The sequence below is a fragment of the Podarcis pityusensis genome (genome assembly GCF_964106645.2).
Source record: "Podarcis pityusensis genome assembly, chromosome: 14".
NCBI classification, from domain to species: Eukaryota; Metazoa; Chordata; class Lepidosauria; order Squamata; family Lacertidae; genus Podarcis; species Podarcis pityusensis.
In genome coordinates this window covers 24,551,897-24,567,506 of record NC_138039.1, presented here as the reverse complement: position 1 = coordinate 24,567,506, position 15,610 = coordinate 24,551,897, and the positions used below count along the sequence as shown (strand labels likewise).

The following is a 15,610-nucleotide window of genomic DNA, read 5'->3' as shown; positions in this document are numbered from 1 at the left end:
CCAATATGGAGCTCCCTGGTGGCCCAGGAAAAGGGGTTAGATCAAAGGGATGTGTGCTTTGATCTCCATCATCAATTCACTGCTGTCCTGAATGTCTTTGTACTCCTCCAGGAAGGGGGATATCTCAACAGGAAGGGCCTTTTAGGTGGCAGGAGAGCTTCATGTCTGGAGGGAGCCTTTGTTTTCCCAAAGGACTTCTGGGACGGGGATAGAGAATGAGGTTTTGCACAGAGGATCCACAATATATCTCCTGTCTTTACACTCACACACATGCATGGTGCCTTACTTTTAAAATTGGAAAAGAAACAAATGTTTATGTTTGTGTGTATGAAAACCACTTTGAATTCTAATTTGGGCACAAGCTCAATTTTTACCCCCAGATGAAGGTCCACCTCATTCTTCTGGCTAGACTTTGCCATATGGTGCCATCTTCTTTGCATCTCCACCATAAGGATTCTCAAACTGATTATTAAAAATACCAGAAGGATTTTTTAAAAATAACATTCTAATTTTCCTTTTAAAAAATGCATAATGTTTTGTATTACTAAAAGAGCAAGCCCTGAAAAAGGGAAAATTCGAACCTATAATGGTTGCAGGGCCAGTGTGGTGTAGTGGTTAGAGTGTTGGACTAGGACCTGAGAGACCATGGTTCAAATCCCCACTTGGCCATGAAGCTCATTTGGTGACCTTGGGCTACTCTCTCACTCACAGCCTAAGCTACTTTGCAGGGTTGTTTTGAAGGTAAAATGGGTGAGGAGAAATATGTGTGCCACCTTCAGCTCCTGGGAGGAATGGTGGAAGAAAAAATTAATAGAATTAATTTTAAAAATTAAAACTAATTAATTTAGCCAACATTTGATCCAGGCAAGCCACCAGAATAAGCTCTCCTTCCTCTTGTGGAGACAGCGTCAATCACTTGGTCAAATTCTGAAAATTCTTCCATAACTATTGACTTGCAAAAATTTGTCTTAAATTAAAACACAATTCATCATAGGGCACTGTTAAAACTGCCAGTGGTTCCAATGATTTGAAAAGGCCATCTCCATTTTTTTCCTTACAAAAATGAAGAAGCAGAAGCAACATTTACAAGAATATAGACAGAAATTCCATTTTTGGAAGTTTCCTGCCTGGATATTTGATGGGCAATTCCCAAATGTGTTGACAGAAACTAACGTGGAAGACAGATAGATTTCAAAAGATAAGCAAGTTTATGAAGCAGACGTCTTCACATCAACAGGGTTGACTCGGTTCAGTTCTGGCTTAAACAGAAACAAACGAACAGAAAGAATCTTGGGAAACAAGGTCACAGTCATTGCAAAACGCTGTGGCACGACGGCTGAGGATATTGACCATGCTTAGCATTCAAATAAGACAAGAAAACACTGGCATTTCAGTTTCATTTGAAAATACAAAGACAGTAGTAAAGTTGATATTTCGAGACAATACTCTTTGACATGTTTCAAAACTCTATTGGTAGTTTAGCCAACTAGCTAGAGATTCTAGAAACGCTATTCCTTTTGCAGACCAGTCAAAGAACAAACCATATATTGCACACACAGAGGAGAAGTGGCCAAAGACAGACGTCCCTCTCTTCTCCAACGAGGGCATGTGGATGTCGGAACGGATGCACCATTAACCCCGGAAGACTCGTGTCCATATATACAAGGCAATCTGGAATTCAGGACTGTGATTACAAAAGCAGAGGACCAGAAGGATTTGCCACGTCGCCTAAACATGAATGACAAACTCAGGGTTAGTGTAGGAGAATCCTGCAAACTCGTTCTGGTCCAAGTTCATGATGAAGAGTTTGTCGGTGGGCGTGAGTTCCACAGGCTGCCTCGTGAACTCCTTATCGAAGTTGGAAGTGTCGTGTTTGTCTTTCTGTTGGATGAAAAGCACAGGGTTAAAAAGGAAGGCCGAGGGAATGGAGCGGGGGAGCTGGGCAGAGAACTCCCCCCCCCCAACAAACCAGCCACCAGACCCATCAGGCAGCTCAGAAGAGGAGAGGGAAGGAATAGCCATTCCGATTTCGAAGGAGATATATCGATATGCCATCGTCGTGGACCTGCAGCAGTCACTGGGAGACAGTGGGCTCTGTGTCTCCGCAGGGATAAATATCCCCTTGTTTTGGACCGAACTTTCTACTTCCAAAAATGTGAGCAATGGTTACAATCCAAATGTGTGCACACAACAATCTAGGAAGAGCAGATTTCTACTGCTGCTTCTGCAGCCTGAGTTCTCAAAGCATTTTTTAAGGCAGGGATAGGGAACCTCAGGTCTGGGAGCCAAAGCACTGCCCCCCCCAGGTCAATCTGGCCCTCAGGACTCCCCCCAAACTATGCTCTTCTTGCTGGCCCTGTTCTACATGCTCCTCGAGTACTTTTGCCGGGCTGGAATTTGTCCAAATTGTGATAATGCCTCTTGCTCGTCTGGAGTCGATGGGTGCCAAAAACTTGTGTGCGCCTGGAATGTAGCCTAAGTGTACACAGGTAATGGTCATACCCATTGCCCCTCCCACTTTTGACTCTGGCCACGGCCACCACTGACATGTGGCCTGCGGAAAGCTGCCCACAAGTAAAGTGGCCTCACTAATTTTAAAGCTTTCTAAGCTGGTGAGGCTTGTGGTCTGATCCCAAGCATACGCTCATTTACTCAGAATGGATATGATCTTCAGTGGCAAGCAGGTACGAAGCATGAGCTGGGAGTTCCCGCAGCCTCAGTCGCCCCTTCTGTAATTTGGGGGCAATAATCTGCTGGAGTGGATCATTATGAGAGTTACAGAGACAATATATGTGCAGCACTTTGAGCAAGCTAGAAATTTATAGCAATAATCGCATATAAGAGTGCTACTTATTTTCTATTCGTATTAACAATACTATTCATGTAATGCATTTTTAATAGGAAAAAGTGGGCTAGGAGTTTGGTGACGAGAATTTCTGCTCAGTTAAGTGTCAGACTCACTCCCATCCCCTCGAGAGTGTGTGCACTCAACCCATTTCTCCAGCACAGCCTACGAGTTTTATGTTTTATATATCAATTTTCAAACATTCTTGGGAAAGGCCATGCATTAATTTGGACATCTTACATTCCAGGTAGTGACATATTTATGCAGGGAGTGTATTTGCAGGAGGAAACAGTGAACAACAGCAACACAGAGAGAAACATTTTTTTCCATCTTGCATTGTATTGAATATCCCTAGAACGATGCTACTGCCCTTACAGAGGGGACATGAAGTCATTCTCCTGTATGTGGAGATGAAGATGAAAATGATAGTAGTAGTAGTAGGAATAATAATAATTATAATAATAGCAGCAGTCACAGTAGTTTCTTATCATGCAAACGTTTCATTGAAACACAGATTTGCAATACAGAGTTAGGAAATGACTTGGTGAAGGAAGCATCCCTGTAAAACACAGTAAACTAGAGCCAGAAAATAATGCATCAATGCTTCTGTTGCAGCAAGGGGAGCATTTTGCATGCTGAGGGCAGAGCTCTCTTCTTCTGCAGTACCAAGGACAGGGAACCTGTAGCCCTTTGGGCATGGCTGGGATTCCACAGATGGTTGGTCAACATTCAGGGATAATAATAGGAACTGTAGGCCAATGACATCTGGATGTCTACAGATTCCCAGTTCTTGCGCTTGTGTACAGAGGCACTCTTGTGAAACTCCCTTTCATATCAATGGCGCTGGTGCTAAAGGACATCCTAGTTAATGGTGCTCATCGCTTGTTTTGTTATGTATATACAGTCTACGAGGAAGCCAATCCAGGGATTCCTTGCCCAAATTCTAGTTATGCAATTAATAATGGTGCTGCAGTGAAAGGGGAACCCTAGATGGCATCCAACCTTGTGCCCACCAGATGTTTTGGGGAACATGCTTGCTGGCTTCCCACAGGCACTGGTTGGCCTCTATGAGAACAGGACTAGAAGCTCTTCTGATGTTCTTAGGAAAGTCTCATAGTCCATATGGCTTCCCTTCCATTAGAGATTGGGTGGAAGACAGGATGGTGAGTGCATGCATACACACATAGCTCAGTGGCAGAGCATCTGCCTTGCATGCAGAAGGCCTCAAGTTCAATCCCTGGCAGCTCCAGGTAGAGCTTGGAGGGAACCCTGCCTGAAATCCTGGAGAGCCACTGCCTATCTGTGTAGACCAGGCTTCCTCAAACTTGGCCCTCCAGATGTTTTGAGACTACAATTCCCATCATCCCTGACCACTGGTCCTGCTAGCTAGGGATCATGGGAGTTGTAGGCCAAGAACATCTGGAGGGCTGAGTTTGAGGAAGCCTGGTGTAAACAATACTGAGCTAAATGGACCAGGGGTCTGATTCAGTATAAAGCAGCTTCCTATATTCCTATGCAGGAGAACCCTTGAGTGTACATTCTCGGGATCAGAGCTAGTTTTTTTAAACAAACAAACAAATAAATATTTGCCAAACAATAATCACTTTCTATAATTTCTCTTGGATTTTTATAGCCATTAAGGTTGTCAGAATTTGGAAGCACGCCAGAGGTTCTGGCCCTCCCAGAGAGGCCTCTGCTAGATGATTGCATCATAGTAGGTCTGTCACCTGCCCACATCTAAACTATGGGGGCTGGAGCAGCTGAACCAGCATTCACAGCCTCCGGCATTACTCCTGCCTGGCTGCTGATTAAATGCCAACATGGCTGAAGTCATTAGGACCATATGAATGAGCAAGCTTTTGTGGGATGAACTTCTTCACCAGCCTACTAAAGTGTGGTACAGCATGTAGCAAAATGGCCACCTATTAAGGACCCTGAGATGGGTGAAACATCCAATCACATATTTAATGTAGGTGTTTTCTGACACACAGCTGAGATGATGACAGACTCAAGACACAGCTGAGATGATGACAACTCAACTGATGTTGCAAAGGTCTGACTTTTCAATGAGAAGTTTTGCAAGCCACAACTCATCACGTAAGTTTCTTTTTGTGATGTGGTCCAGGAAGTCCGAAGCTGTGATCTCGCCACTTGCCTGTGATTGACATGAGAGCATTCCATGCAAATGGATTGGGAAGGGCCATAGCTCAAAGGAAGAACAGCTGCTTGGCATGATGAAGGCCCCAGGTTCAATCCCTGCCACCCTCAGGTCAAATAACCTTTGATAAAAACTAAGTGAGCATAGCAGGATGATGTTGTAGTCCAAAACATCTGGAGGGCACCAGGTTGGAGAAGCTGGTTGAAAATGACTGGCTTCCCCATGAAATTATTTCAGTCATAAAGGAGTCTTGTAACAGGGCTCTGTCCCTTGACCACATAACTTACCCCTATGAGCTCCATCCCTTTAGTAGCCAAGAGTAGTTTTCTCTTGCAGCAGGGTCCTCTTACACCCTCCAAAGCATCATTCATTCAGTAGGAGCTGAAATACCTTGGAGGAATGTCATCAACCCCAGTAGGCAGGATGTGGTCAGATGGGCCAATGACTTGAGTTGATTGACGGCCAAACCCATTTCTTGGTGGTTTCATCACTCTCTGGTTGACCTCAGCTATTTGTCCCAAGCCATCCCCATTACCACTAGCACTTAAACAAGGAATTAGCTCATCTCTTTGCACATTATCTTATAAAGGTTGGATCTGGGCTGAAGCAGGCTATATTCTGAGCCCCGATGAGATTCTAACCATTTTAAGGGATCCCCACCTTAGGTATAATAATCCTGTCTGACAGACACTTAAAGAAATAAATAAGTTTCAGGTTGGCTCTATATCTTCCCAGACTCAGAGAATGAGTTAACATATACCTTACAGATTTACCAAATGCTTGTTTAAGATAATAAGGGAGACCAAGATAAAAAGAGAAGTTTGTTTCAAAAGTGATGACAGGCATGTTTAGGTCTTCAGTGGGTTGGCTACACCAGGGATACTGAGGTTACTGAGGGCTATTGCCCAATAACTTTTTTTTTGGCAGCACCATCTGTTTCATGTTTACTTGGAGCTGCCTTCTGCCAAGTTGGATCAATGGTCCATCTATCTCTGCAATGTCTACACTGACTGGCAGCAGTTCCCCAGTGTTTCAGGCAGGGGAGGCTCCTAGCCCTACCTAAAGGTGCCAAGAATTGAGCCTGGGGACCTTCTGCAGTGAAAGCAGATGGTCTACCACTAAGCTAAGATTCTAGTCCTCATGATTTTGAATAGAAGGCTGATTTAAATAGGAACACAGGAAGCTACCTTATCCTAACTACCAGTCTACCCAGCTCAGTATTGTTTACACGGGCTGGCAGTGGCTCTCCAGGGTTTCAGGAAGGAGACATTCCCAGTCATACTTAGAGATGCTTCCAGGGATTGAACCTGGGCCCTTCTGCACGCAGAGCAAGTGCTCTGCCACCAATCCATGGCCCTTACTCAAATGCAATGAGACCGACTTCCAGCCCCAAACTGCAATCCAAGTCAGACCCATTGACCTACTCCTAGGTAAGTGAGTGTAAGATTGCAGCAACGGTCAGCTCATTGTATTCCGTGGGAAAACCCAGGTAGCCATTTGTTCAGCTTTAAATAGCAGGTTTCATGGGGAAAGCTCTGGAGTGTGTGCGCTCAGACATGGAGCTTTAAAGTGAGGACTTGAACCCGGAAAGAGTGGGGCAAAAGGTAAGTGGAAATAAGTCCATCACCAGATACATCCCAAGGCTGCTATTTGCTCACAAGGACATCTGCCTCCAGAGCAAAACCACAGGCTGCTGATGTCTCATGCAATGACCAGGTGGGCCTGATGGGGCAAACACTTTGGGGGTGCCCCCCATCAAAAACATCATCAACAGTTTTGAAATACCTAGCAGAGAAAGGCTGCTTCCTTTGTGGAGAACGAGAGAGCAAAGGTATGATCTTCCACTCTTCGGCTTGAGTGAAGTTAGGCCGTATGGCAGGCATAGGCAAACTCAGCCCTCCAGATGTTTTTGGCCTACAACTCCCATGATCCCTAGCTAACAGGACCAGTGGTCAGGGATGACGGGAATTGTAGTCTCAAAATAGTTGAGCATGAGACAAAGTCACAGCACCTTCCCTTTCTAGCAGGGAGCCGATTCAATTTTTGCATACATTTACAGGGCAGGGAACATGGAATTCAGCTCAGCAAAGGAGCAGGCTAATTGGACCACCCAGATCTTTCCACCTTGCTCAAGAAGGGTTGACTAGTGACACACCTATTGTGCAAACCTGGTCCACTTGATTGCCGGCCTCAGAGTTGCTGCACTGGGTCAATGTTAATGGTAGGGATGGGGAATGGAGGCGAGAGTGTTCATCTGGATCCATCCAAAAGCATATTAAGTCCAAGTGGCTTAAATGTTATTGAACGATGTGAATTCGTGGCTCCCAGACCAAGCTGCTCCAGGTATGTAGATGCTACAGATAGCTTGTATCCTGTCCTGATGGGTTACATTCTCTCAGAAGGTCCTAATGAACCCAGAAGCTCAAAGGGTTCACCACTGTGATGAGTTTCCTAGAGGAAGGTTTTTTAAGATTGGGCTGCTCATCAGTACCTGTTAGGCTCTTCCACCCAGATTTTCTAGTGTATAAAACTGCTTAGATAGAATTTCTCACAAACTGAAATGCAGACCTGAAATTTCAGTCTGGAGAGGGGAGCACTTTCCTTTCTTTTTCCTTTAAAAACAAACAAACTGATCTCATCAAACAATTTTATAAAAGCAGTAATAAGGCCTTGTTGAAAGAACACTTTCAAGCTCACAACATTAAGGACTTCACATGCTAAGTTGAATAGTTTAGTTCAGGCTTCCCCAACCTTGTGCCCTCCCAATGTTTTGGACTACAATTCACATTGAACCCAGCATCATATGGCCATGCTAGCTGGGGCTGATGGGAGTTGTAGTCCAAAACATCTGGAAGGCACCAGGTTGCATTGGAAAGCTGGTTGAGACCCTGGAGTATAATTCTGAGCACCCACACCTGGAAATGCTTTCAAATTTGAACTCTGTAAATCGTTTGCAAACAGATTCTGCTTGCAATTTTCTTCTGCAGTAACCCCCATGCTTATCACCATACTGTCATTTAGTCTCATTTACAAATAAATTGAGTTTTCCTCCAACCAAGATTTCTGACTCTTTATTTTATAATTGTATCTGGAAAAAAAAATTGGCACATGAACAACTCAAAGCAAACGGTAAGTGAAGAACCCCTCCCCACCCCCAAAGAGAGAATAAAAGGTGTCCGAGCAGCATCAGAGTCTTAAAAGAACCCATTTCATTTTCCTTTAAGGTTGCCAGCCCTACTGGCAAAGGAGAATTCCAGTGGCAAGTCTTTGTTACTTTCAGAAGATTAGTTGAGACAATAAAATAAAATAAAATAAAATAAAATACAGCTTCAGTCAAGTTACACAAATACTGTTTGGACTTTTAAATATCAGCTTCATTTTAGTAAAAATACTCAGGTTTTTGACACACGTAAAGCGCAGTGGAACAGACAGGAGTTTGTCGATTTGGCAACTGGACAGACAGCACCCCACCCCACCCCAAATACTTTTAAGGAAAGAAACCCACAAAGGTTGGATAGGGTAACGTCGACACCGTGACATGAGTGGTAGATACTAGGGTGACCATTGGTTCCAAAGCATTCACAGGAAATCCTGCCATCTTGTTCAGCTTTGCCAGACCAGATTGTAGCCGACTGATGGGTTATGAGCAGGGAATCAACTGACGCAGCCCTGCCTGCGTGTGATACTGTTCTTTCTTCCCAGGAGCTCAGGCATCAGTTTGTGTGTGGTTAGAAATTAGCCTGAAACTCTGGGAGCCCACGCTGAGCCTCAGCCTCTGCTTGGGAAGAAGCCCCTGGTCAACCTGCTTGCCACCAGCTCAGCATCAACCTGGGCTGAGAAGCAGGAGGTTGCTGGCCCCTTTGGGCTGCAAACCACAGAAAATGGACAGCGAGAAGTTCTCTCTCTCTCTCTTGCAACCCAGAGCTTTGCAACTTAAGGAGGAGCATATGGGGCTGCCTGGCAAAGAGTCAGACCCACCGGGACCAGCTAGCTCAGAATTGTCTACACTGATCGGCAGCAGTGGTTCTCTGGGGTTTCAGACAAGGGAGTGTTTCCAGCCCTTGCTGCAGATGCCATTAGCAACTGACCTTCTGCATGCCAAGCAGATGCTCTACCACTAAGCTACAGCATGGCAAATCTGCCAGTTTCAGTTCTCCTCAAGTTCTCATTTATCCAATTTTAAGACGACTTCTCCACATTTCCAAATCGGTTTGCAATTTTTATTTTTAAAAGCCCTCAAGAAAATTCACCACCATTTAAAGCCTCATCCACACTTATTTTTTACCCTGCTCTTTCCAGGCACAGCTCTGCACTTTTAAGTTACGTGTCCGAGCGTCCTTGTTTGGCCATGAAGACTTCCCTACCCAAAAACCCCTGCTCTTTAAAGCTGAAGTGCAACAAATGGCAATTAGGGTTTTCCATGGATTGTGGGTTTTCATGAGGAAAGCTCTGGAAGAGACAAAAGGACACTCAGATATGTAGCTTTAAAGTATGGACCGTGTCTGGAAAGCACAGAGGAAAGAAAGGTGAGTGTGGATATGCCTTGAGTGCTAGTATCTCCTAATATGCACATTTTTTTGTATGCAATTTTCCCACAGGGTGGGAAGCAGGATATTGAACTTGAGGGACCTCTGGTCTGATCCAGTTTCAGGGCACTCTTTAATTTCTTATGGGCAAAATGAACAACACAGTGTCTCCAGCCATGTGTTAAAATGCAGGCCCTCTCAGATGCCTGTCAAGTTATCTCTGGGAATGCATGTGCACAATTTAAAGTGAAGCATGGGGTGGAAGCGGGGAGGTTGGACCTAAGAATGGCCTCCTGGATCAGGCCAGTGGCCCATCTAGTCCAGCATCCTGTTCTCACAGCAGCCAACTGGATGCCGCTATGGGAAACCCTGAAGCAGGACCCAAGCACAAGGGTGGCTCTCCTGTCCTGTGGTTTCCAGCAACTGGTATTCAGAAGCATTGCTGTCTCTGATCATGAAGGCAGAGCATAGCCATCCTGGCTAGTAGCCATCAATAGCCCTCTCCTGCATGTATTTGTCTAATCCCCTTTTAAAACCATCCAAGTTGGTGACAATCACTGTCTCCTGTAAAAGTAGAGTTTGCCTATGTGCTGTGTAAATAAGTACTTAATGCTGACTCTTTACCTTGCTCTCCCTTTCCCCAAAGCATCCTGGGAACTGTAGTTTGATGAGGAGGCTGAAAATGCTCTGTAAGAGATTATCCCCTCCCCAGCAATTCTCAAGGGTCCTTAGGGGTAATGCTCATAAGAACGCAAGAAAATGCTGCTGGATCAGGCCAGTGGCTTATCTAGTCCAACATCCTAGTGGCTCATCTACTCGATTTCCCATAGGCCAACCAGATGCCTGTGGGAAACCAGCAAGCAGGATTCGAGCACAAGACCCCTCTCCCCTCCTGTGGCCTCCAGAAACTGCTATTCAGTTTGTGTTTGTGTAGATCCAGGCATGCCCCACCCCCAAATCTCCTTCACTTCATGGAGATTTATGGGGTCCTACATCCTGGCTGTGCTTCCCGCACCCCCACATGCAAGACCACAGGGAGAAAACTCAGCACCGTCAATTTGCAATGCAAAGGCAATCTGCAGCCGTTCCTGTGCAGCTGCAGTAAAAAATGGCTGTGGGCTGCATCTGCATTCAGGCTGGATTCGGTCGGGTTGCAAGGACTCGAAAGGAAACTGGTTCACGTGTGCTGAATGATCCCTCCCCCAAAGGTCCCCCAACTTCTTCTGGAGATAGCACCCTTTGAAAAAATGCGGGAGGGATTCCGCAATGAATTTTGCAAAAGTGAAAAGGCAGTAACAGCCGGTCCTTTTGCAAAGCACGTAATAGAGGCAGAGAAGGATGGCAGCATCTGCAGGATTTTTACAAGTTATTAAATTAATCCACTGCTTGTCCCCTAATCTAAGGGTGGGGAACCTGTGACTCTTCAGATGTTGTTGGACTGCAACTCCCAGCAGTCCCAGCCAGCATGGGCCAAGGTCAGAGATGATGGGATGTGGAGTCCAGCCACATATGGAGGACCACAGCCCCCCTGCTCTAAATCAAGGACTAGGTGGGTTTTCTCAGGCTGATTTTGAAGCAAATTGGCTTTCTTCCCAAGCCTTGTGTCCCATCCCAAGTGTTATTAAGCCTACAGAAACGAGGATCTTTCTTTTCCCCACAGTCTTTGAAACATGGTCATTCTAGTATCACCACAAAATAAATTCAGATCATGACGGCTAATGGTTTGCAACAGAGGATGTCACCACAACAGCTGCCGGGAGCAGATGGTAATGGATGCGGGAGGGTGATGCTTATGGTCTACAATGGCTACTTAGCTCTTGACTTCAGCTTTAAAAAACTCAGAGTTACAAAAGGAAAATCCTTCGAATTCTGATTGGTCAATGTTCCTGATGACTTCCTGGTCGGGTGGTGTTAAGACAGGTGGGTGGCGAGTGAAAAACCGGTCGAAGTTTTCGGCGTTTCGTCCGCACTATGAAAGGGGAAAAAAAGAACTCATGGTAGGTGGCGAAAAGGGGGAAAGAAAAGCGGGAGGAGGAGAAAAAAAAACCAACCCAAATGCAAAAGTCGGAGGTGGTTTTTGCCACATCCCCACCCCGTCCCAAGGTCCAGACCCCCACCCCCACCCCTGGTGGTCAGGCAAAGTATCTCCAAATGAGCAAAACGAGGTGAACGAAAAAAGAAACAATGCAAAATACTTATGACTCCTTTGGCAGGAGGGTGGATCTGATTGCAACCGCGGAGTATTTTGTCATGGAGGTGCTGGGGAACTGATAAGCTGTCAGCCAGCCACCCGGCAAGTAATTGTAGGAGAAGGATGAGATGACAGGGCAATTACTTGCAGAACTCCACCAGCCGCATGCAATACCATACCTGTCCCAGAATGTGCCACATGCATGGGAAGGTGTGTGTGTGCGGGGTGGCATCTCTCTTTTGGAAAAACAAACACATTATACTTGTATATCCTGCTCCTGCACAGAGTTCTCCATCGTCTCCCATCCAAGGGACAGATCAGGTTCACACCCGCTTAGCTTCAGCCAGGCTGCAGCCTCAGGTGTCCCCAGACCGCACCCTCTTGCAAAAAAAGAGAGACTGGCATTTCAGCAACATGCTTCCTGGGACCTGGGCCCCCTGCTCCATTTTAAGCCCAATGTAAAAACCGGCCGCTCAATCTGATAAGGCACCAAGGGGACACCATTACTGAGAACCACTACCCACTTCCGGGCACATAGGTTCACCCCAATCTCCCTTCAGCAAGGCCAGGAAATCTGCTGTGTGAACAACAGTATTTCAATTACCAAGGAGTCCAAACTAGGCATTATGACACATCTGTCTGTTTACTCCTCTTCTCTTCCAGCTGTAACATTGAGTCATAAGCCCTCATTTTGCATATTTTCCAGGCCCTTCCCCCACCCCACCTCACATGAATGGCTGCTTCTGGAAGGTAAGGAAACTGAGGAAAGGACGATGTCACACATGGCAGGGAGGACCAAACTGGTCAATATAGCAAGCCAGGTGTGACTGCAGTTGTGCGATCCCCTCACCCCCACAGCAGATCACAAGTGCAGACGCTATAATGTCTACTTTGAGGCTGGGTTCCTTGGAGGAAGAGTTTGATCAACTAGTCATTACAGTGATAGCTTGGTGCATCTGCTGAGTCATTTCGTTGAGCAGCACCACTTATGCAAGTTCTCAAGATTTCATTTCATGAAAACACTTACGGCACACCCATTTTGAGACAAATCAAGTTCTGGCGGCTGAGGGCCATTGTTTGTAAGAACCAATGATTAAAGCAGAATTCCAGCATAGTTTCAGTTTCCCTCTGTTTCCCAAGTTTTTCCCATTAATTTGTGATTTCCTCCATCCCCCCAAAAGAAGTCTGCATGAAAATTTGTTTGCATTTCCCCGAGAGTGCGCATTTTTGCACGTGATTCTGTCTAATGCAAGCATATTTTTTTTGCAACCAGTTTTCCCAACACAAGGTAGTTTTGAACATTATTGTCACCAGGATATGCATTTTTAGAGAACTGCACCATAAAATTCAGAGCAGTGTGGATTTCCAAGGCTAGCCATGTGCTTCAGTTCATTCACTGGCTGGCAATTGCAAATTGAGTACATCCAAAGTAACAAGGAAAAAATTATCTCCCTGCCCCCCACCCAAATCCCTATAATCCAAGCCTTTGCCTGCGCCTACTGGGCTGTTTGGGTTGCGATCTATCAGCTCTGAAAAGAGGACCTTTAAGTGTCTAGCTCATACATTGCAAGCTCAGAGAGGATGCTTTTAAGGGAACACAAGAACATCTTCTATGGGATTCGACTCTGCCAATCAAAGGGCCTGTCAGCGTCAGCATTAATGGCTTCCCTTTAATGGTGACTGAACTGTTGTTCATATCAAACGGACCATCTAAGCCTTGCTCTCTTGGCGTGATGCCCTCAGAGGAAATGGAGGCGCTTAGAAGTACCGTACATCCCTCCTTCACGCACACACACAGTTTTTAAAAAGTAGCCACTCATCCCAGGCAGTAGCTTTTTTCACCGCTGTTTTTTTACCCCCTGCATGGTATTTAACTTTCATTTGCTAAGAAAAACAATTTGCATTTTTAATAAACGTAACAGCAGGCTCTTAAAAAAAATTAATTATTCAAGGCAAACACTTGCAAACTGTCAAGCCTCTTCAGCTTCTCACAACTGGGAGCTTGTAGCGAGGAAAGGAGGCTACTCTGGGGTCCACGTATTCCTTCCCCAAATCCCACGACCACCGCATGATCTTTCAGCAAAAGGTGCCCCACCACCAACCTTCCTTTCCAGAGATCCAAGCAGAAAGCTGTTCCCATCATGCTGAGTCCACTGGAACCCAGAAAGTGGCCTCATACCAGGTTCCAATATTTGCCCATCAAACAGATTAATGCCATCTCTGAGGGGTATTGGCCCTCCAGTGTCATGGGCAAAAAAGGTCTTCTCATTCTCTCTCTCTCTCTCTCTCTCTCTCTCTCTCTCTCTCTCTAACTGGCCATAACCAGAGATTGAACTCACAACCTTTCCCATGAAAAGCATAATCATTTTGTCCACCAGTGAAATACAGTCCCTCCCCATAACCATTGGAGATAGTGTTGACTGAGGTCTGATTTCAGCAGAGACATTTACCATGGGCTACAGCTGGAAGGTACCCAAGGGTCATCTAATCCAACCCCCTGCCATGCAGGAATTGCAGCTAAATAATTCCTGACAGATGACCACCCAACTTCTGCTTAAAAACCTCCAATGAAGGAGAGTCCAACACCTTCCAAGGAAGTCCCTTAGATTCTTTTGGAATCTTAGGAAAGGTTGGATTCTTTTAGAACCTGCAGCTGTATCCAATCTAGTGCTAGGTTAAAGTCACTTAGCGGTATACTTGTTCCACTGGTTTTGCACCAGTGAAATGTTGTTGCACGAGATAACGCATAAGCAGGTTGCTGGCAACTTTGTGGCACAACGGATTGCGAAATCCATGGTGCAATCAGTTTCTGTTAGCGCAGGTATGGCGTCGGATTCATCTGTTGTGCAACATTAAAACTCACTTTGCACTAGAGGACAGAGAGTGTTGGATAGAGCCCTATGCCTGGAAAATCCAAGAGCTAATTCGCATCCCCAAAGAAGCCTACTGAAAATATGAGAAGAGCAGATATGCTGTGTTTTGGCTTGCGGTCTCTGGAAGCACAGATCGCCTGAGACCAGGATATGCCCCCTGCCACAAGGAGAACCTAATTTCCTAAGGCCAGTGGGGGCTGCTAACTTCTAGACATCTGGTCCTGCTGAAATAAATAAAAGGAGAGGGGCCTTTTCAGGGGTGGTCTCTCCTTAGATAGGCTCCTAGGCAAGCCCTGGTTCAAATCTCAATCATGCCCCAACTAGGAACACGGGAAGATACCATATACCAAGTCAAACCAATGGTCCATCTAGCCTAGTGTTGCCTACACTGGCTGGCAGTGGGCTTCCAGGGTTTATGGCAGGGACTCTTTCCAAGCCCTTCCTGTAGATGCCATTGGGGGTTGAACCTGGGACTTTCTGCACACAAAGCAGGTTGTGCTGTATCAAAGGTGAACTGCTCCAGAAGCTGTGCTTACGCCATGTTGGCACTCAAGATAACCCTTTCATTAATCAAAAGCTGCTGTGGTTCTGGGCTCATACACGTTTAGATATGCCTGCTTTGATATACTAATTGGCTTGCTTTGATGGTACCCTTATCCGTGGGAACTGGGATGTTGGGCTCTGAGCCCAGAAGAGGAACTATCTGTAATGTTTTGGGTACCGGCCACCTGCATCCCAGCCATCTCCTTGCTGTGGAGCCTGTCCCATGGAAGGCTTTGAGCTGGGCCAAGGGGAACTAACAGGCTGCTGTGCTGTAAGCCTATGCCTTTCTTCAATAAAAGCATTAGAACTGGCCATTCTGATGTCTTTTGGATCCTTCCTCAGAACTCCCGCATCTCACCAACTCCCACAAGCTTTCCTCCAGCTCTGCGACTGTGGTTTGGGTTTACAACACAGGTGCTCTGCCAATGGCCCTTCCCCAGGCTGGGCAAGCTTTCAGCCTGCACTTCTTCTCTC

At 45.8% G+C, this 15,610-nt stretch overlaps 1 protein-coding gene across 2 annotated transcripts in view; it reads right to left on the bottom strand.

Annotated features, from left to right (window-relative positions):
• Nucleotides 1–1,185: 1,185 nt before the first annotated feature.
• The window catches only part of PRKCB (protein kinase C beta), a 179,891-nt gene continuing 165,466 nt past the window's right edge, over nt 1,186–15,610 (bottom strand). Inside the window, exon 17 of one of the 2 annotated variants that reach the window (XM_080981702.1) lies at nt 1,186–1,881. In XM_080981702.1, the coding sequence (XP_080837828.1) occupies nt 1,729–1,881 (153 nt within the window). In that variant the 3' untranslated portion in view covers nt 1,186–1,728. Of the gene's footprint in view, nt 1,882–8,058; nt 11,499–15,610 lie in introns of those variants that run through there. The other variant, XM_080981701.1, reaches the window with a different exon arrangement.